The sequence below is a fragment of the Calonectris borealis genome, chromosome 9, assembly GCF_964195595.1.
Source record: "Calonectris borealis chromosome 9, bCalBor7.hap1.2, whole genome shotgun sequence".
Taxonomy (NCBI): Eukaryota; Metazoa; Chordata; class Aves; order Procellariiformes; family Procellariidae; genus Calonectris; species Calonectris borealis.
In genome coordinates, this window is record NC_134320.1 from 3,873,461 (window position 1) to 3,894,380 (window position 20,920).

The 20,920-nt window shown below is 43.9% G+C and overlaps 1 protein-coding gene across 1 annotated transcript in view; it reads right to left on the reverse strand.

Moving 5' to 3' along the window:
• Positions 1-2,120: 2,120 nt before the first annotated feature.
• The window catches only part of HS6ST1 (heparan sulfate 6-O-sulfotransferase 1), a 196,167-nt gene continuing 177,367 nt past the window's right edge, over positions 2,121-20,920 (reverse strand). Inside the window, exon 2 of the mRNA XM_075158060.1 lies at positions 2,121-3,717. Within this exon, the coding sequence (XP_075014161.1) occupies positions 3,009-3,717 (709 nt within the window). The 3' untranslated portion in view covers positions 2,121-3,008. The remainder of the gene's footprint in view (positions 3,718-20,920) is intronic.

Genomic DNA, 20,920 nt, shown 5'->3' on the forward strand with positions numbered 1-20,920 from the left:
ACAGTTTTCAAGATAGTTTCGTTTCTTTTGCTTGTTACTGTAATATGTTACAAAGAAAATGTTGGAACAAGGTCTTCTACGGACATGCTTCTAGGGTCAGAGGCTGCCTCTGATTTAGAGAACCTGCAGATAGGTCCATTAAAATCCAGCTGGTTGCTCAGAGCCCCAAACACAGAAACAACTCGGGCAAACCAGGCCAAATTATGCTGGTCCTAGTCATACACAATCCCGTCTACTGTCACCCTTTGGTAGATGAGAGCAGAATTTGGCCTTTGGTTCAGAATGGCTCTCAGAAGCCAGTGCCGGCATAGGCAGACCTGCCTGGGCATTCCCCGCGCGGCCCTGCGGAGCCGCGCTGAGGTGCACCTCAAATGTGGATGAGCTGCAGTAACCGTTTGTGCATTATGGATCCATAACGCAGGATGCACAGTGAAAAGCCTTTGGGGAAAGCTGGAAACTGTGCATATAAAACAGTTGCTTTTTATATCTTGTGTATTGGTTTTGTGGGTAAACAGCCTGTAAAATTGCATTTTTTAAATATAAATGTTTTCTTTAGTTACAGCAACACATAAAAGCACTGGGAACTAGCAGACATAGCTCCTCCCAGTCTTGGAATTCAGAGATGAGCAAATGGATTTGTAATACCTTCTGCCCCCAAGCCAACAACCGAAAATTGCTTCATTTTGCTTCCCACTTCTCAGCTAGGAGGAAATGCTTATGGCCAAGCTACACATCTCTGGGAACAGGGGCCATTTTGTGGCAGAACCTTAAAGACAGCGACACCACCAGCAAATATTGGGACCAGCCAAACGCCTGGGTAACAACGTCCCACTGCGCTTGTAGATGGATGAGCGTGTGCTTGGGCACTTTGCAGCACCAGGATAAAGACCCGATCAAAATTCATCTGAAATCAATAGGAATGACATCCTTTGACTTCGGTGGACTTTGGATCGGGGCTGTAACAGGGTTGTATGTGAGCCCAAAATGCTGTTTGTATTTTCTGTTCTTAAGTTTTTAGTCATCTTCAGTCTTCTGGAGAAGAACGTCTCCAAAAGCAAGGTGTATCCCCCAGGGTGTACACAGAAGAAACGAGGCAGCTCCTCTGCTGCAGGCAGCCACCTCCTTTGCAAAACTCAGTCTGAATTTGAAATTGTTGGAAACTGTGTACAGAGGCAGAGAGAGTGAATTAAAATACAAAACAAGCAGCACTTCAGTGGATTCATGTGATGGGAAAGGGACACTGTAAAAACGACACGCTAACGCTGAATGCATCAGCTCTCTGCCTCTCCCCCGATGATTGCAGTGCCGTATTTGATCTGCAGTTAACATGGCCTTTGAAAATCAAATCATACTCCATTTGGTTCATAGTTTACCCTAAACAATAGCTGGTTCAGGTCTTACAGGCTGAGTAGTAACGGGGTGAGACATGAAACAGGCAAAAACTGCTTCATTTCCATGCTTCCAGCCAAACAAAGAAGTGCTTGCAACAGCAAGAAAATAAGCCATACTTTAATTTGGTGAGTGGGAAGAGGAATTAGAGAAGTCATTGTTGTTCTATGACTCAAAAGTCAGTAAGCAGAACCTGGTTAGACTGTCACCACACTGGAGGATTAAACTTACATGAGTCCCTAAAAAACAGCATTGAAAGAGTTCTGCTTTGAAAGGGGTCTGAGACTAAAAAAACATTATCCATGACTCCCCTTTCCAGTTTTATGAACACAGCTTGTTCATTTAAAGTAAGAGCTGCAGAACAGGCACTCTGCCAAAAGACAACGTGCACTGTCTCATAATTACTTCAGACCCACAGTCAGAAATTTTCACAGCTCTGGAAGAGAGCCCCATCCTGTTCCCACTTAAATCAGTTCTAGTGACTTCACTGGAAGCAGGCTGACGCCCATTATCTCTTGATAAAAGCAAGTAAAAATAAGTGAAAAAATACAGATACGGGTACGTCTGTATGCTTGTTCTAGTTCAGTATTTCACATAGCAACAAACAAAACAAAATCACCCCCTCATCATGTTGCCATTAATGACTGATTATTTGCAGGGTCTTCCTGGAACTTGTGCAGATCTGTGAGGGAGTGCTGCTATTTAACTTCTTCTTCCTTTTTTTTAGTATGTAGGATAGGGTTTTCATGTGCCGTTAACACATAATACTGATGAAGGCATGAGCGGCAGTTGTGTAGGGTGACAGGATGGCATGTGAGCGCACGTTTGAGCCTATGTGGAATTTGGTCGGCTTTTAACTTGTTTTGGGACCTGCCTGTGAAACAAATCTGGGAGCTCTGTGCATGAATTCCCTATTATTTTTGTGATGAAGTTGCGTCTATGTGATACCAGTGCAATGTATCAAAACCACTGTGCTAAGTACATATCCTAGGCCATAGTAATTTGCTTTAATGTTTCTCATCCTCTGATGTTTTTCTTCTTATTTTTATGGTGCTCTACTTTCTGGCAGTGGCTGCCAGCTGAAACGAAGTGACTACCCTTGTGCTCAGATCACAGCCTGACAGGGTAGCACATCCTCAACTTAGTCATCGTTATCATTTACTTACAAGCAATGCAATTCCCATCCCACCTCCAAAAACACCCACAAAAGAAAACCTCAGTTTCCTTGTTTTTTAATTATGCATCTTTATACCATTATGCTCAGGGGATAAACAGATTTTAAAAAATCCTACTTCTGCCATTTGTGTTTGAATTGTGAGGATAAGAAACATTCTTTTGCATTTGGCCTTAAGAGTGGGTAACTGCATTTGTGCATTTTTTACCTCTGCATTATAATGTTGACCCTTTTTTTATTTTTATGTATTTATTTATTTTTTTTTTAAGAATCTCATCGGTCTTGTAAGAAACAGTAAAAAGACCCTATGCTTAAGGAAGCAATCTATCCTCTGTTTTACAGACTTGCTTTTAAATAAAATATTTTTTGCTGTTTTTGTAATTTTACTTCCATGATCTTTTATATGGAAACCCTAGAATATCATTAATATAAAAGTCTGCCTAGGCTACCACTTCTCTATAATATGGCTCATGTAGTCCTCAGTGGGCAAGCGTCCTTGCTCTTCGGTCTCTTCCTTGGGAAGTGCTTCATTGGACCGGTGAAGAAGCCTCTCTTCCCGATTCTTTATCCTCTGCTCCATCCTCTCTAGCTGCCGTTTGTACTGGTAGCGCTGTTGGAAGAGGTCCTTTGCATAGTCATAGAGCTGCATGTCCAAGTCATTGAGCTCCTCAATCCTCCGGATGGTGTCATTATCCACCTCCACCCCTCCTGCCCTGGTACTGTTGTACTGCATAAAGGGCCGGATGAATTTCAGATTAAAAGTTCTCTCAAACAGGTACTGGGTCTTTCTCTGGAACTCTGTCAGGCCGAAGAAGGCCATATCTTTGAGGTTCTTTTTTGCGCTCTCCAGCAGGATCTGTGCTCGCTTGTTCTCTGGGATGAAAGACATGTTGTAGCAGCCCACTAAGCTCAAGTCGGCCAACATCCTCACTTGGCGGTTGTTGGCCAAATTATACGGGCAATCCATGAACTCCTGCAGCGTGCAGCCTGACCAGTCTGTGCCTTCATAGCATGACGGCAGCTCTTCAGGAGTTGGTGTCCTGCCATCACACATGTGCAAGGAGGTCTTCCAAGTAGCTCCTCGTTGGACGTGACGCCATTCGCTGAGGTAACGAGATACGGGGTCTCTCAGCAGTGTGATGTAGTAAAATTTTCTACAAGGAGAAGAGAAAATAAAATAAATATTCTGCTAGTAACAAGAAAGATGCTTGGCAAGCTGAGATCTAGCGCAGATATCAAAAAGACAAGAGTAAATCAACATCACAGCATCCATTCCACTGTACTCTTGGGTTACTTTCTTCTTGCAATATCTCATGCGAAGTGGTTTGTGCAACATTAGACCCATGTTTCTCTTTCTCACTGCCCACCATTTTAGTCTTGCCAAGTAGTAACGCTTTCACCAGGACATCCATTTTCAGCAACAGGCTGCAATGTCGGAACAAATCATCAGGATTCAACTCATCTACCACCTTCAGAGAGCAACTGTGACTTCAGGGACTGCCTGGCCTTTCACAGGACCATGTGCCCTCTGAATCAGCCAGGACTTGCTCTGCAGCCCAGAGCAACTGGTCTGTTTATGAGCTGGGCCTATCATTTTCACTTCATGCAGATGCTGACCAGGACACCTACTGCTTGATTGATCTGACTGCCGAGATGAGATTTGGGAGTCTGCAGTGAGTAGCAGGATAACACCACAGGAACATAAGTGAAAAATAATGGGAAATCAGGAATGCAATATGCTTTGTAGAAAGAGAAGGCATGAGTTGACAACCAGCAATAGTAGCAACAGTTTATTCTTGTTTCAGGTAACTGCTATCAATTCAAACAAACTTAAGACACACTTTTGATGCGGGACTAAAAAGGAGGAAAAAAAGCAAGACAATCAGGAGGAACACACATAGTGACATGGGGCATTCTTGCTGTTCCAAGTATAATGAAGTCCCCAACAATACAAGCTGTCCCTTGGACTGAAAACATGACAGCTGTCTTTACAAAGAGACCCTCCAGCTTCAGCCCACGTAGAGGCTGGATAAAGTTCTGGGACTGATAGCAATGGCAGTCTGCAAAGCCCTCTCCAGACAGAGGGAAATGGGCCTTTTTTTCCCTAACTTCCAGTAGCTTGGGACTACGGTGTCCCCGAGTGTTTCTAGAACAAGGAAATACCTTCTCTAGTTGGTAAAACTGGCAGGGAATTAAATCCACATGTGCTCCCAGCGCACGGGGCTGTGTGACACTGCGCGCAAGCGGGAGCACCTGGCTTCGGCAGGGTAACGCACACACGCTGCTGGAAATGTTTCATATGGGATGGCGGTGGATTCATTTCCCCATCAGAAATGCATCTTTGGAATGCAGCTGTGGCTCGCTGCCCTGCCGGCACGGCTTGGGAGAGCTGAATGTGATGGCCATTGTGAGGACACTGCACAGTTGGGGGGGGGGGGGGGAAGTAAAAAAATTCTGCTTTGGCTAGTATCAACACACCCATATTTTCCTAGCACCTTCAATATTATTCTTCCTAGCAATAACCTAAATTACTGCAATAAGAGTAATTTAATTTTAAGAAAATACATCAAAGACATTGCCCGGGAAGTCTGATTTCAAGGAATGTTTGCTTTCCCAATTTATTACTAACTTGCTAAAGGGTTGTTCCAAAGCAGTAAATTTTGGTCTTTCCAACAATGGCAATGGGTGTCCACTCCGGCTCCAAATCCTCTTCTGCTTTCTGCCTTCAGAACTAGGGCTGGTAAAAACATTTGCTATTTTTAGAAACTTTTCCATCTCTCTTCATAGGGAGGGTATCACGCTGTCTAGTAATACTGCCTGTGTACAGGGACAGGGGAGAAAGAAGGGGAGCAGAGTGCTTAAGAGAAACACTTCCCTTAAATTTACCTCTTTTTCCTTCATTTACGTTGCAGTCTGTAATGATTCAACTACCCAGACTGAGATGCAGCTATGATTTATATAGACAGTGCTAAGAAACCTCTAACAGATGGGGATAAAATATGACAGTGGAAGGAAAAGGAAAGCAATGATGAATGCCAGATGTTCAAGCGACAGACACTGATGCTAAACACTACCGGCATTTTTTGACTTGTGAATTGTAGTGGACTTTTTATTTACACCAATGTAATCCAAAGGTTGCATTTTTTCCTGAAGCAGGGTGAAGCCAATTATTATTATGTGGCTTACAGAAGCAACTAGAAGTTTCACCTAAGATCAGGGACTCATTTGTGAGGTATCCAAAGACACCGAAGGAGCTGATTCCTGTCCAAACCTGCAGTCTATACAAGTATGGATAGGGAAAAAAAGAAGAATTAGTATCTGCATTTTGTAGATAGGGGAACCACAAATATTAAATGATGTGCATAAAGTCAAATGGGTGTCTGTGGCAGAGCTGGCATGAATCTGATTCCTGTAAGCCTGAGTCCAGTTTCTCTTCGCTCTCTCTCTCTGTTTAAACTTCATGAGTCTATTAGTAAATCAAATTAATAAATATCATGCAAAGCTTCTAGGGTCCATTGAAACAGAGACAGCTTGAACAGGACATGGATTGAAAAAAAGGTTGAGAAGCAAGTATTTCTTTCTTCACACCTGCACTATAAGAGCTATTATCTTAGTTGAGGCGATACACTGGTAAACATTTTACCATGAGCGATCTCTCTCTAAGATTCATCTCAGTGAATAGAAAGCATAGGAAAATAGGTTACATTTTTTGAAATTATACTGAATTTGATGTGCCCCTTTCCAGGTCTGTCACATAGAAAAGTGCTTAAAGGAGGGGAGATTGCCACCTAACACAGAAATAAGGTGTATCTTCGGAAACTGGAATACAGGCAGTGGAACCAGGCCCCTGGAGGTACTTTAGGAAGCTGCCCCGATGGGGCATAAATTAAAAAAAAAACCCCAAACCAAAGAGAGACTGCAATGCAAAAGAATAGTTTAAACCGCCTACGTTGAGATGCACCATTGACATACTGAAAGTTACGCTCCCAAACCTGTATTTAGCTTTCTGGAAGGGTATTTGTTTCAGAGGTGCGGATTCCCTCAGCTCTCAGGAAAGTGAACAGCACACCTTTAGGAAGACTGGAACCAGAGAGATGAGCCACTTTGATATTAGATGAATGACCATGGAAGTACTCACCCGAGGTACTTAAGATACTGAAGTTTCCATTCTCAAACTGTAACTTGGGGATTGCCTTTAAGTACAGAGGAAAGTTAGATATCTCTCTAAAGCATCATCCATTAGCAGCATCATTATTAACATCGCGAGCCAGAAAGTCGGGGGAACTTTGTGCCAGCGTGGTTGAGAACACAGGCAGTGCCACTTGTCAGCAGTGGCTTGGAATTTATGAGGAATCACATGACCAGTAAGTTCTCTTTTGTCATCAGAGATAAAATAAATCCATAAAATACACGCAGCTGTGAGTGCCCTTCCTTTCAGCATGGTGCCCCAGACAGCTACTCAAGTATTCCTAAAGGCTCATTTCAGAAGTGTGGTCTTCTCCTAGCCCAGATGGTTCCACTCAATAGTGCCTCATAAAAAACCCAAACAGCCCCAGTTTGGTCATGCAATGCCAAGTCTCACTGGCCTTCCTGGAGTTAACAAGCTTGAGCAAGAAAAATGGACATTTTAGTTAGTAAGATCTTTTTCTTTTTCTTTTTCTTCCCATGTGAAGCTGGGCAGAACAGCATTACTCTTGCAGGTTCCCCTTCTACATATCCATGGGGTTGTGATCCCCAGGAGGACAAAGAAAAGCAGAAGCCAAAATCACACCTCTCCTTTCCCTGCATTATTGTCCCTGGCAGTCCCAACCTGAAAATCCACCTGAAGCTCCTTGGGGCATTTGCAACTTCAGCATTGCAACTTGGATCTGCATGCAAGCTGCACAGTTTTGTCTGAGGAAAGAATCACTAGTGTATTTATTAAACAGAGCAAAATAAAATCATGTTTTTGATTAACAACTCTGTATTAGAACTGAAGTTCCAGGGAGAAAAAAATCCAATATTAGAAAGGAAAGGCAATCTTGTGGTTGTAGCACACAAATGAATTCAGGAAACTGGAGTGTAAGTACCCCTCCTGTCAAAATTAGCCTATGTGCCCCAGACAAATCTCTCTGCCTCTGTTTCCCATGTGTGAAGGGCTGACAATGTCTCCTTTGTCTATTTTGGCAATTCAAAACATAACATCTTTTGGAGCAGGAACTGTCTCCTTCAATGATTATGCAAAGCCCCTGCTTCAGCATGGATTGAGGTCAGAGGACAATGGTTAACTTGAGGCATCTTTTCATGACACAGGCGTCAGGGGCACTGTTGCCCTACAGGATTCCCACCCCGGACCTCTCCTTCCCATTCTCACATAGCAGCACAAAGCAGCCTTAGTTTTGCCAGCAGAGGGTTTTTTTTGCAGGGCCACGCTGCAAATGCAGTCACTGAGCAGATCTGGGTTAAAAATAACCCTTTCTTGCAGACATGAGGGAGTGGCTGAAGCTGCCATTTAGTAATATTCTGCCTTAATTCCTGTCAGCAGGTTCCTCAGCTAATGAAGGGGAAATGAAACCCTTCTTCCTCTAAAAAAAAATTCCTTCTCTTTTGCTAATAACCAGTCAACATAATTCTGATAAAGTGACAGATTCTAAATAAGATGCTATTGTCTCTCTTCAGTTAATTTCCATTTATTCTTTCCTACACTCCTATTCGATACACCCTTCTTACTTCCACTGCTGGTCTCTAAAATCTGCCAAGAAGTGCTTATTTGACTGTGCAATCCCCTATTCTTTGCTGTGATTAAATGCTTCCCTCCCACACAGCCAAAATATCTTATTTTTTATTTCTACAGGTTATTCACTGAGCTTTCAAGCATCCCTCATAGGAAAAGCAAAATCTGTAACAAGTCCTTCTTGACTACTGTGGTGGCCTTCCATCAGATAAAGAGCAAAATCAGGATAGCCACTTCCAATCGTATGTGCTTCATCCCGCCTGCCAGGAGGGGAAAGGGGAAGGAAGCTGCATAGGTCAGCTTCAACCATATAACCCCAATCTGTCAAAGCAACATGCCTCCAGGCTACAAATTTTCTACTGCTAAAGAAAAAAATAATAAAAAAATCTTTCTATGTCCTTGCTGAATTAACTGAACTGAACAGCGTGTCTGCCAGCTTGCAGGAATGAGAAACACTCTGTTTTAAAAGAAGTAGTAATGTCATATTTGTGGCTGATTTAAGGCATCTTTGTAAGCCAAGCCCATGTATTACGCACTCCTCAAATAATTTGTGAGGGGCCTTACTCAATTCATACTGGCTCTCACGGTAAATAGTTTATCACTAAAACAACTAGTGATTTTGCCTCCCACCAGCGAAATACAAACATGCACCTACCCTGCCATTAGTCTGCAGGGACCAAGGACAGAACTAGAGCAGTCAGCACCCCTACTGCGATCACTTAAACCCTCACCTTACAGAGACAATTAAGGGGATTATTAGCTAACGGTTATCTCCGCTGAAAATGGACAGTGTATCGTAAAGCAGCAGTTCCAGCAATGACTTAAATAATAAGTAAAGGTGAGTCAGGTATCTCTAATGATGGATGAGCTGAGAATGTGGCAGATGAAAGTTTATAAGGAATTTATATTCTCATTATAAAGTCATACTAAATGTTACCTACAAATAACAGACATGAAAATCTCTTTTACCCTTCTGCACAGAGCCTCACGGTGGGAAACACTGGGGTGCAGAACACTCTCCAGCCAACCCCACCACTTGCTTCAGTAAAAGTTGCCTCCTGCCTTGCTTGCCACCAGTACAGCAAACCCCTGCCTACCACTTTTAAAGCCCAAACTGGGGAAGACTCCATGTATTTCCATTTTTTTACTCTATGGTCAGATTTCTTGCATAGCAAAACAGACTCTCAGTTAGAGATTGGAATTTAATATATGTACAACGATTACTTCCTTTGGTAGCAAATAGCCCTAATTTTCCTCAGTCTGTTTCCTCTCATCTGGTGTTCATTTAGACTCTTCCTGCATTTCACACACAATAAACTCTTCAGCCCTTTAAAAGTCATAGAAAAAGAAAGAAAACCCCAAACAAACAAACAAACAAAATAAACCACTCTCTTCTGTCCCCTATGTTTAAATAAAGGTTGCCACACAAAACACAAAAAGCCAAGAAACTTAATAGCAACGCCAATGCTCCAGTACTCGACTGTGTAAACACCCACATCAATGTTTTTCTTTTCCAGTAAATGAGGGGGGTGTCTTTACAGCAAGTCAGTGCTTGCTTTGGTAACGGGGTTTGTTTTGCAGAGTTGTGTTTGTTTTGCGTGATGGTCTCTGCTCTGCTCTTGGGACTCCGCCGTATTAAAAGATAGGATGTTTTGAAACGTACCAACCAACCATTGCGCGGGCTCTGCTCACCCTCCAGCTCTTCGCTCAGGGACTCTTCCTAGGGTCCAGTTTCACCCCCATGCAGCGATCCCTGGGCCATGCCCACTGAGAGCTAACCCCTAAAAACAACCCTCGGGCTGCCTCAGGGCTTGGAGGCAGAAGAGAATTCTCTCACACTACAGACAAATCGACATGCTTTTCTTCCAAATGGAAAAATTAAACTCTCACAGACTCTCGGCTGGATGCAATCCAAAGCACAGGTTTCTAAATACACAAGGGTGGGTTTCAGCAGGTAAAATTGGGTGTTTCTGTCCACCCCTTCTTGAAAAGGAAGCAGAGTCGTGGGGAGGCTACACCCTGTCACAATTCGGCTGTACGTTTCAGAGCGTTGGAACAAAAAGCTGCTCTATGGATACCTGTGTGTGGATGCTCCAGAAACCACTCGCCTGCTTCTCCTCATCTCAGGCACACGCAAAGTGGAGTCTCGCATGTCACACCAGCTCCAAGAAACCACTAATAACTGATCTGCACCCCCAGCTCCTGTTACGGCAATGGGGGAGTAAGAAGGGCCGTTCTTCCAGGACAGCTTAAATGCAGTTTCACACAAACATATATTCCTCCATTCCCAAGAAAGGGGTTTCAAAGCAGATTCTGGAGCCCGTGGAAGACCCTGGCCTAGCAACCCGGCATCTGAGCGCCTGCTGGGTGCTCGGAGCTTTGGATCCTCGCTGACACGACACGTCTAACTCCCTCTGAAACATGGCGCGTGAGCACCAGCAGCACCTGAAAAAAGAGCACTTCGATAGCCGGCAACATTTATACGGCTTTTGGGGCTGCAGCCTTACCTGCTGCCCTTCCAGCTCACAGTTACTGCCCAGGAGAATTGCAGTTGGACTAGATGATTGTTGTAGGTCCCTTCCAACTGAACTATCTTACCCTATCCTATCCTATCCTATCCTATCCTATCCTATCCTATCAACCTCTTGGGGAAGAACAGATTAAAAATTGAGAAACAGAGTCAACTGTAATTCCAGCAGCTACAACAATCCTGGCTGAGGGTGTAAGTAGATCTGTACCAGATTTCAGAGTGTAAATAAACCTAGGATTACTTAGGTCTGGTCTTTTGGATTTAAATAGCTGTAGGGTCAGAATCTATTACATATTTCTATCTTTTAGCAGGAATTAAAATGTGTTAAAGTAATTAAATATACACTTAAAAATACCAGTACTATTTAACCCTGAGTTAAAAAAAAAAAAATTAACTGTGAGTTGCATGCATGCATGAAAAGCCACACCTCTCTTTTTTCCCCTGTGTATTTCATAAAATGTGGAGTATTTTGAATGCTTCACAATCCTGGTGACGCAGTTTTTCATCATACCATGAACGGTCAGGCTGCAGTGCCAGCCAGGGAGCGTGAAGCTCGTGCGTGTGCGTACCTGTGGGTACCAAACACCACACATCTTTCTTGCAAAGGCAATAGAAAAGATAACAGAAGCTGACAGTGAAGAAGGAGACAAAAGAGCAAGCAGCAGCTCAGGCACTTCACAGAGGAACAACCACCCTCCATCCACTCAGAACAACTTTAAACACGCTCCTCTTTTGGTGTTCGCAGACACACACGGGCTCTGAGTCACAGCTTTAACGCCGGATAGAGTCAAACACAAGTGCAAGGGCCTTCTCCAGCCTGGTGGTGAAGAAACCTGCAAACATGAAACCAAGGAAAAGATCAATCTGTGTGCTCGATCCAGACACCCTGCAGCAATCCAGCCTTGATTTTGGAATCTGTTAGGAGTGATAACACTGTGTGTCTGCACGTGCTTCTGCACACACGGTGACTGCGGCGCAGTAACAGCGCAGTGTGAGACGTCTCTATTTAAAGTTGACCTACAAAGAAAGGTAGGTCTACAACGCAGTAGTTGGAATACTATTACGTATATATTCCTTTCACATAGATATTCCTTCTGAATTATATTGGCAAAGGCTGCAGGGCTGGAGTGGAGGTACAAGGGATGTAAGTCAGCCCCAAGGGCAGATGGGTGAAACCGTGGTTTGTTAGTAAGCTGGGAGGACGCGTATAGCCTTGATACCCACCTTGGGAGTGGCAGTATGATACGGACTATTCCGTACTGATGAGATATATATGGTAATACGAGGGAGCATTTGATGTCTAGAATCGAATGCAGCATCAAGATAGGTATGGTTGGGTATTAATTCCTCTGAAAGCATCAGAAACGGACACTTTCAGAATCATCATCTCCATAACTGAAATGAGGGGACGCTTTTACCTTAGATCTCAGTGTTGTGCAGCATTGATACTTGCTGTGTTCACAATACACTGTTACACGCTCAGCCCCAGTTCAGATTTGTCAGCAATATACTACTAATAGGCTTTTACCCAGGAAACAAGTAAGGTCCTATCACCCTTGTGTCTCATGACTGTTTTATACCGAATTAGCAGAAGAGACACAGACTATGAGTTTTAACAACATCTCTGCTTTTCAAGAAAATTGAGCTGCTGTGTAAGCACAAGAATTTCCTGTTGCACTGTCTCTTGCAAACAAGTTAATATAAAAAAAGACACATGACATGTTAAGAACCTTCGGAGTAAACCGCCAGTTCATTTTTCAAAATGACAGATATGATGAGAATTGGCTAAAGGCTTGGGGAAAAAAAGTGGGGGTCAGGGTGAGGGGAGCAGAGGGGGGCGGAGAGGAAGGCATTCCAGAGCCCTCTGGAGCCTTGGACTCCTCTAGGACCCGTTAAAAGCTGATGTTACTTGCACCGTTTATAAACAAGTGCTTTCTTTTGCCATCATAACCTTCCTCATATCAAGCGCTTAGGAAGTGTTGACTGCTGTCTTCTACTGAAGCAAGGCACCAAAAATGACAGCAAGTTACAAATCAAATACCTTTGATTTATTTCCTTTCCCAAGTTTCAGGAGGTTTGTTGTGATTCCTAAGTGACCTTAGTAAACCGACTAATCAATAGCACATCTGAATGCTGACAGACTGCAATGGAAAGCTTCACTGCCAGAAGGATTACATCAGTGCTGGCAGAGGACAGACGGTAGAAATGTGGACTGCAACCCAGGCCTATTCTCTGCATTCTTTTGCTTTTATTCTTGCCCCTGCTGTCATCAAGGTAGGAAATTTCAGGATGAAAAAACACTGCCATTCTCCATAAGAAGACTTTTCACTCCCTTCACATATTGGCTCTATTGCAGACACTTTCATTTTTATTGATTTTAGCATTATACAAAATACAGATTTTAGTAACGCACTACAGCCATATTTACTATAAAATATTTGCTCCGAGGGTATGTACTCACTGTTTTTTTTGAGTTTCTCCTTGTATGTTAGACACATTAGAATCAAGCAAGAAACAAATCAACCCCTGAAGAGTAATGAGACATTTGCAATGAGACACTGAACTTTTCATCTCTGTGTCAGAGACCAATTTGCATTGGATAGGTAGCATAAGATAGCAGTTTTCACCCTATCACTAGATAGTTTAAGTGGAAAACATTCGGGGGCTCATTCTAGCTCCAGGAGGTAAGTGCTGTCCCCTAACGAACTGCCAGCGCAGGCTGCCAGGTTATCAGGGACGCTGATAACTTTAAGTCTCCCCCTTGTCATCAGGACTGAGATGCACTGGTTCTGCACGGAAATCTGCACAGCTTCGTACTGTCTTTGGGAAGAGAGAGAACGCCAGGGATTCAGCCTCCCCAGGTGTCAAGAGGGATACATGAATAAAACAAGTGCATATTTTACATAATAAAGCAGGATTTCTGCATCTGATTCTTGCACACTTCAGGATGCAGAAGAACGAACGATTGGGGTATTGCCACACAGAAAAAAGAAAACCAGAAGCAAGTTGAAATAGCGCAAAGACAAAGCAGAAGTAACTATGCAATATGCAAAGATATTTATCCGAATCAGCTGCAAACAACGCAAATAGGCTGGAATTTGCATTTTCTTTTGAACCGTGAGCCAGCTTCTCTTGCGAATCACAGGAGCTCCACTGGCAGTGAGATTCAAGAAAGATTCAAGAAAAGTGTAACAGCATGATAGACAGGAAGTACGTCTCCTTGAAGAAGATTAAATTATAAAGAAACCATACAGGAAGATTAAGGGAGCAAGAGCAGTCAGAGGAGCAGATATTGATCGCTTATGCAGGACAATTGAATTCCTTGGCAACTGCCTGCCTCAGCCAAAAGGGACGCAATATTTGTGTCAGGCAGCTGCAACTGCAACACAGACACCCGTGAGTTGCTCGTGGATCAATCTTGTTCCAATCAAAAATTGATGGATGGCTACTTTTATTGATCGGAGTGGGAAGACTCAGAAAACAGAATCGAGATGCACAGAATTTTGAAACTAGATTGACATGTCCTGGACGTACCAGTAAACATTGTAACTTTCAACCAGCCAGGGTACATCAAGAAACCAGACAACCCAAGAAGAAAAACACACAGAGCAGCACAACCCATCCCTGGAAGCAGCCACAGTGCAAGCTGTTGCAAGGACTGGTTTCCAAAGAGCTCCTCTGAGAGGCACATAGGGCTGCCAGCGAAAGGGAACAACTGCTGCCCAGCAAAGCAAATCAGTGCGAACTACATACTGCCATACGCCTAACCGCATGAGATAGGTGACTGGTCCTAATTCCATTTACCCAGTTCCTTCTTGAAATTAGTGCTGGGAGAGGTTCCCACACTGCTGCTTTGCTTGCGAATAGTCATATTAGTGGCTTACAAAGAGTACCAAAGCTCCCTCTTCTCAATTAACTGACTCTCCCTTGCTCAGGAATAGCAGATGCTGCCAAGCAACAAGTAGATAATCCTCACGAAAGCAGAGCTACTAATCAGTCACTTTTACATTTAAGATCAGTTGGAGTTGCCACTGCCTTATACTGTTTTTCTAATTAATTGCACTGGAATGCACTTAAGCAAGGCCTGGATCAAAGAATCAACTGCAGAGATTGAAATAAATCCTATCTGTGTTGCTAATGCCTTGGAAATGGATGACTTGCTAAGCATTCGAAGTCCTGGGTACCAATGGTTTAAAACTACAGATAGTGTGAGACACTTTCAAAGGAATAGATTTAAGAATAAAAAGGCAAAGGCTCCCTTTACTTGGTCGTAAAAGACAATTAAACAAAGGCAATTATTCAACTAATTTATTGTGAAGTTTGTGTATCTTAAGTTCCTTATTCTCCACTTTACTATCACCAGAAATCCCAGTGCAGGAGTGTCAATTTTCATTACAGCAAAACTTTATCATTACAGATTTCTTTTTTTTACTTGCTTTTATGAAGAGTTGAAATCTTTTCAAAATAATGATAAATAAAAATGACTGGGGATGGTTGTGTTACCAGTTGGTGCAATAAATCACTGTCTCTTCCTGCATGAGTCTCTCTCTCATGGTTTAGAATATCATCAGAATGCCTTTGATTGATTTACAATTTAGTAATCCAGCCATCATCATCCATAATTCTACAATAAACCACGCCACTTAATGTAGCTGTTACAGATGTTCAGAAGTTCATTCCCTGCCTTTTAGGAGGTGATATCTAGACAGCAGCTGCAGACACCAGGATTAGCTGGGGAAGAAAAATCCATCTTCAGCACAGGAAAACATCCCATTTTCCTATAACAATGCCCTGTCTTTAAAGCTGAAAGATGCGCTGCCAACCTTGATATATCCAGGTTCAATTATTAAACACCAAATATCTATATGCATATACACACCCCCCTTGCCAGTTGGCAGGAGTAACAAGATGCCTGGCTTCTGTCTAAAACACATTATTTCCTGGGAAATCAAGACATTACTAAAAGCCGTATGCAACAAATCCATCAAAGGGTATGCAGCGAAAAGCAACTGATCTCACACAGGCCGTGCCAGCACCAAGAAACCCATGCTGCAGTGCATGCTGCCTGTGGCACAGCGTCCAGAGTCAGACCTAGGGAATTGCTTCGAGTTTGCTCTTAGAAACACCACAAAGTGGGGCTGCGGCAGGCAGGAAGGGCTGCAGCCTGGTGAAGCGGGTGCTGTTCATGCTGTTACTGTAACCAAAACCCTTCCTGACAGCACAACTGGAGACTTCATGGGCATCATTATTCATTTTTTCACAAATTACTGATCTGAAAACAGTAGGTTAATTCTTGGTTTCAACTTCTTTCGCATGAGCCTGAAAACACCACAGCATGACCTGGCCTGCAATTAACACTTTTCTTAATACTGTTTCTTAAAGAAAAGGAGAATATGTAACACGCATAGTACAGGGTGCAGGTATTTTATACCAAACAGCACCAGCACTCTCTGCCAACCTCAGCAGCCACAGTTCATTTAAAGCAGGCATACACAGATATCCAACAGGAGTTGTCAAAGTGATGGTCTAGGTCACAGAAGCAATTTCTCTCCTAAGTGAATCACCACACTGAGGAAGCTAGCAAAGACTGCAAAATTCATTAGCTGAGCAGTGCAGGAAAGGTCTGCTCCAAATCCATCACTGATCCGTCTAGGCCGGCCAGCATCCTGTCTCTGACGGTGACCCGTCCCAGGCACTGCCGAGAGAGGTGCAAGGAATAGCAAAGCTATTTCTAATTACAGGAATCCTCTTGTTTCCTCTTAGCCGCGCTCGCAGGAATCACAAATCAGACTCATGGTTGGGTCTTCAGAGGGACATTTGAGTCTTCAAAACTTCAGCAACCACAGGATTTCTCTCTTGGGTGATCCCTCAGATCAATACGTTATGAGGCTGAAAGAGTTAGCAAATCTGAGCGAATTTAAGGTCCAATGAAACACCAAGTGGGTATTTCACAGGGACAGCATCCCTGGACTGTGAAGAAGGGATATCACGCCCTAACAAACCATGGGTTCTCCTGCTTCGAAGGGTGGTAAATGAGATCCCTTGCCCTGTGGCTAGCAGGAGCACTTATGACTACCAGAAAAGCGTCAACATGTTGAATGTGATTTTGAAAAGCAGCTTTTTGATTAATAAATCCTTGAGACACTTTTTATTTTTAAAATTCAGGCCAATGTTATTGCCTCGCCTTCCATTTGAAGGACTCTGGAGGTGTCCGAGCTGGCTGAAAGGCAACCAAGCTACCTTGCAGCTCTACTGCAGATAAGTCTAATTATGTGCATAAAAGTGTACGTTGCAATTCCCCAAAGCACTGCTTTCAACTCAGAAAACCCTTTTGCATCTCTCCAGAGAAGTGCACAGTGGGACTATTCCTCCTGCTTCTATTGCGGCCTGGGAATACCCCAACATCCCAGCTCCCCCCGAGAGCCAGCCCGGCTGCGGGGCTGGATGTGGCCCCGCTCCCGCTAGATGGCACCTGCCCGCTGCTGCACGGCCTCATCTGCAGCTGGGCGCTGCCCGCCTGGTCCAGCAGAGAGGGGAAGCTCTCCTGTGGCAATATTTTTCTTCCCTTCCCATGGGATTTGTTGTGTCTTACGTATTAAGGCCACAAGTGCAATGTCATTTCATTGGGTTGGTGGGGCAGGACAATGACAGGAATCAGTTAACTGTGAGTATCTCCGTTTCCTCGCCGGGGCTGGAGGCAGCGATGCCCGCGTGCCACCTGCCAGCACCCCACGCTACACTGCAGTCACCCTACGGCTGGGTACCAACCGCAGCCTCTGATGGGGTGGCATAACCAAGTTTGAGGGTTGGCACGGGCACATCCTCCCAAGGCAATTCTCGGCACACACAACTTTCCTTCCGGAAGGACTTACAGTACTTGCCACTGGCATTTACATTTCCTATTTAATGGCATATATTCATTGCTTACACAAACATTGCATACAAAGTGCCCCCTGGCCTGCAGGTGATGTTGTATACATAATCGTGGACCACTGGGTTCTGCATTGAGAGACTGCAATTCTGCATCTATAGAGCCTTTTGCTTAAGTCTCTGCCTCAGGCTTGACTACAAAACATCACCTCCAAAAAATTTACACAGGATTTTTCTCCCTCATAGGCTTAGGTTAGATGGAAAAGTTTTACTGGCATAGCTGTACTGTGAGAAGTAAATAATAACAGAACATAGTCAGCCAAATAGCAATGCCAGCAAAAAGTTGTGGTAGCTATATATACAGTTGTGGGCATAGTTTATTCTGTCCAGGGAAATGGGTTAAGTTATAGAGGCAGAGGAATGCTTGCCAGTGTGAGTTCTCTCCCAAAAGGGGTTTATCAGCACAGCTCTACTGAAATAATCACATTTTGAATGCAGGCATGTGCTTAGTCTCTCTGTCAAAACAATTATCACAGAGAAAAAGTTTTTTGTGTTTGGTAAATTTTGAAATAAGAATGTGGCAATCTACATCCCTAGAGCATGCTGTGATTAAGTCTCTGCCCACTGGGATCTGCTGGGCTGAGGCCATTAGTTCTTTCAGATACACTGGCAAACTGCTGAGCTTGGAGAGGCTTTCAGTCACTACCAACCTGGGATGGATGAGAGCTGGTGATCTTGTTATATGAGGCTCCATATCCCACAGCCCTGAGTCATTCAATCCCCTGACTGTCTCTTCACATAGGAATTTATCTTTTCTTTGGGTATTTTGCCAATGGAAGCTGGAGGGTAGCATGGTCATTGCAATCCTTTTCTTTGAATACCCTGTGGGATCTCAGCTTGGCCTATTTCATTTTTTCCTCCCAAAGAGAGGGTGTGTACAAAAGCAAAAGATTTGGAAAGTGTTTAGCATCACAGGAACTGCCAGCACTGCTTCCTTTGTTTGCTCTATTTAGCCTAATGACATTTTTTATCATCAATTAGCTCAAACACAGAAAAGCTGCATCTCTCAGTCGACTGTGGGACACAGGTATAGGGGTTCAAATTCCCCTTATTAGTCTTTCCGAGAAGCTGGGCCGATGCTTGTTGTGCATCCTGTTATTCCAGTCAGCCTAGAGACAAGTGCCAGAGCTGGCATGAAAGGCATGTATCAGAGACAGAGAAAACCAAAGGTAAATTCCTCCCACTCCATGCTTGGGCTTGGTGTACCTGTTACTACATGTGTATCCTCCTATGCCAGACATAACAAAGGCAGAAGCAGTTGTAGAGAGGGACAGAAAGGGGATTGCTAATACAGAAAATTAATATTGAAAGAATCAGTACAGTAAAGATTCACAATGTTCACTGTGGGAAGACAAGGTCTTGCTTCTGGAGAATTCCCTGAAGGGAGGAACAGTAGCAATAGATTTGAAAAAGAAAAAGAAAAAAAAAAGAAATCCAGTCACATACTCTATATTTAAAAATTAAAAAGACTACCAGATGCAATTACATTCATGATTAAAAGATCTAATAGAAGCATATTTAAATTCATTAACTTAGTCCACACTTTACTACCTCAGGAGACCAGCTGCTCCTGAAATACAGGGCAGCAAAATACAAACTACATCTTGCTTGTATTTGATCAAAACCTTTCGGAAGTTTCAATGATCTGGCTGTTAACATCTCTTAGGTGATAATTAGGCTCTTGGGGCAGCAAACATTGTTTGGGAGAGAAAATGCACTGTGGAAACATAAGTAGTGGAGCCTTCTGCCTTGCTGAAGAGTCTGTTATTCCACTATATAAAAAAAGGCAGGCAAGGGCAAAATGAGGCCATTTTCAAACAGAGACGGTGTATATCAGCAATCAGCAGATGCTCACCTCTGTGTAAACTGTTTACTTTAGGTTTTGCTCATTTCTTGCAACATACATTTTAACCAAGACATTTTAGCCCTTGCGCACAGCGGCTCACGAGCACGGCTCTCCTCTGGAAAACGGACGCTGCGTGGTTTTTCCGTCACCGTTTGACAGCTGTCGGTAGCAGGTACCAGCTGGGGCTGAGCAGACGCTTCTCCCATTTCCCATCTCCCAAGCAGAGTCTCCGGTCCGCCCCGGCCTCCTGACAGGGCTGGCCTCTCTGCTCGGGGATGCTCCAGGGCCTCTGGCTGGGGCTTCAGGGCACTTTCGGAGGCGCTGGGAAGAGCCAGAACCTCTCCGTGGGATGAGGCCTGTTAGCGGGGTGGATGCACACCACTATCCTCCGTCTGTCCCAGGAGGGCACTAAATTAACAGCAGAGGCACTGACTGACTTCCTTTCTGTTATTGCCATGGGACCTATTTCCCTGTGACTGGACAGGAGGAGACTTAATTAACGATAACTGGGAATTTCTGTTTATTGTTGGGTCCGACACGTATCTGTCCTTCTAGCCTTTCTCTCTCTCTCTATGCTATGCCTGGTTTTGGTCTCCTCCACCCTGCAAGGCAAAGCTCACCTCCTCTGGATAAAGACCTTCCTTCTCAAGAGATTTTCTAAATAATTCTGACAGTTGGAGTCTTTCCTGTCCTTCCTGCACAGTCCCCCATAATCAAATGCAAGAAACATCAAAGGGCAGAGCTGACCTTTCAGACAGACAGCTATGCATGTGTCTGAACTGTCGGGCAGACGTTTTCAGGACCCATTTCAGGATTTGACTCCTGTGAGTTAGTTACGATCCGTGGCAGAGCGCTCTGCATTATGGAAGCGTCTGCTCTCCCTGCGTGCCTCTGGGAAGTTGCACCATTCCTGAAGAGCTGTAATTCAGCTTGAAACCAGCAGATTTAGACTCCAGCTATTTGTGCCACATGAACGTTATTTCCTCACTGTCTGCGAATGTAACTGAAGTGCCTGGTCTCCTCCCACACCGCCACGGAAGCCCTGACGGTATGACAGGAGCAGGAAGAGTCTCCTGCTGTCGGTGTCTCCCAACCAAGCCAGCCTCGTTCATTCAAATGAAGTCGGTGGACATGTGGCTACACCAATTGTCCCGCTCAACTTTATTTCTCCTTTGTCACTCCTTTGTCACTGAAGGACTGTATTATTTTGCTTTAAAAGCCATATAAGGCAGCTGACTTCCATTGACAAAAACTTGAAAGCCAAGAATAATTCACGTATCAAAATCACAGCTTCAAATGTTCCTTGTTTGAGTGCTAGCCTGGCAATACCTCACAGCT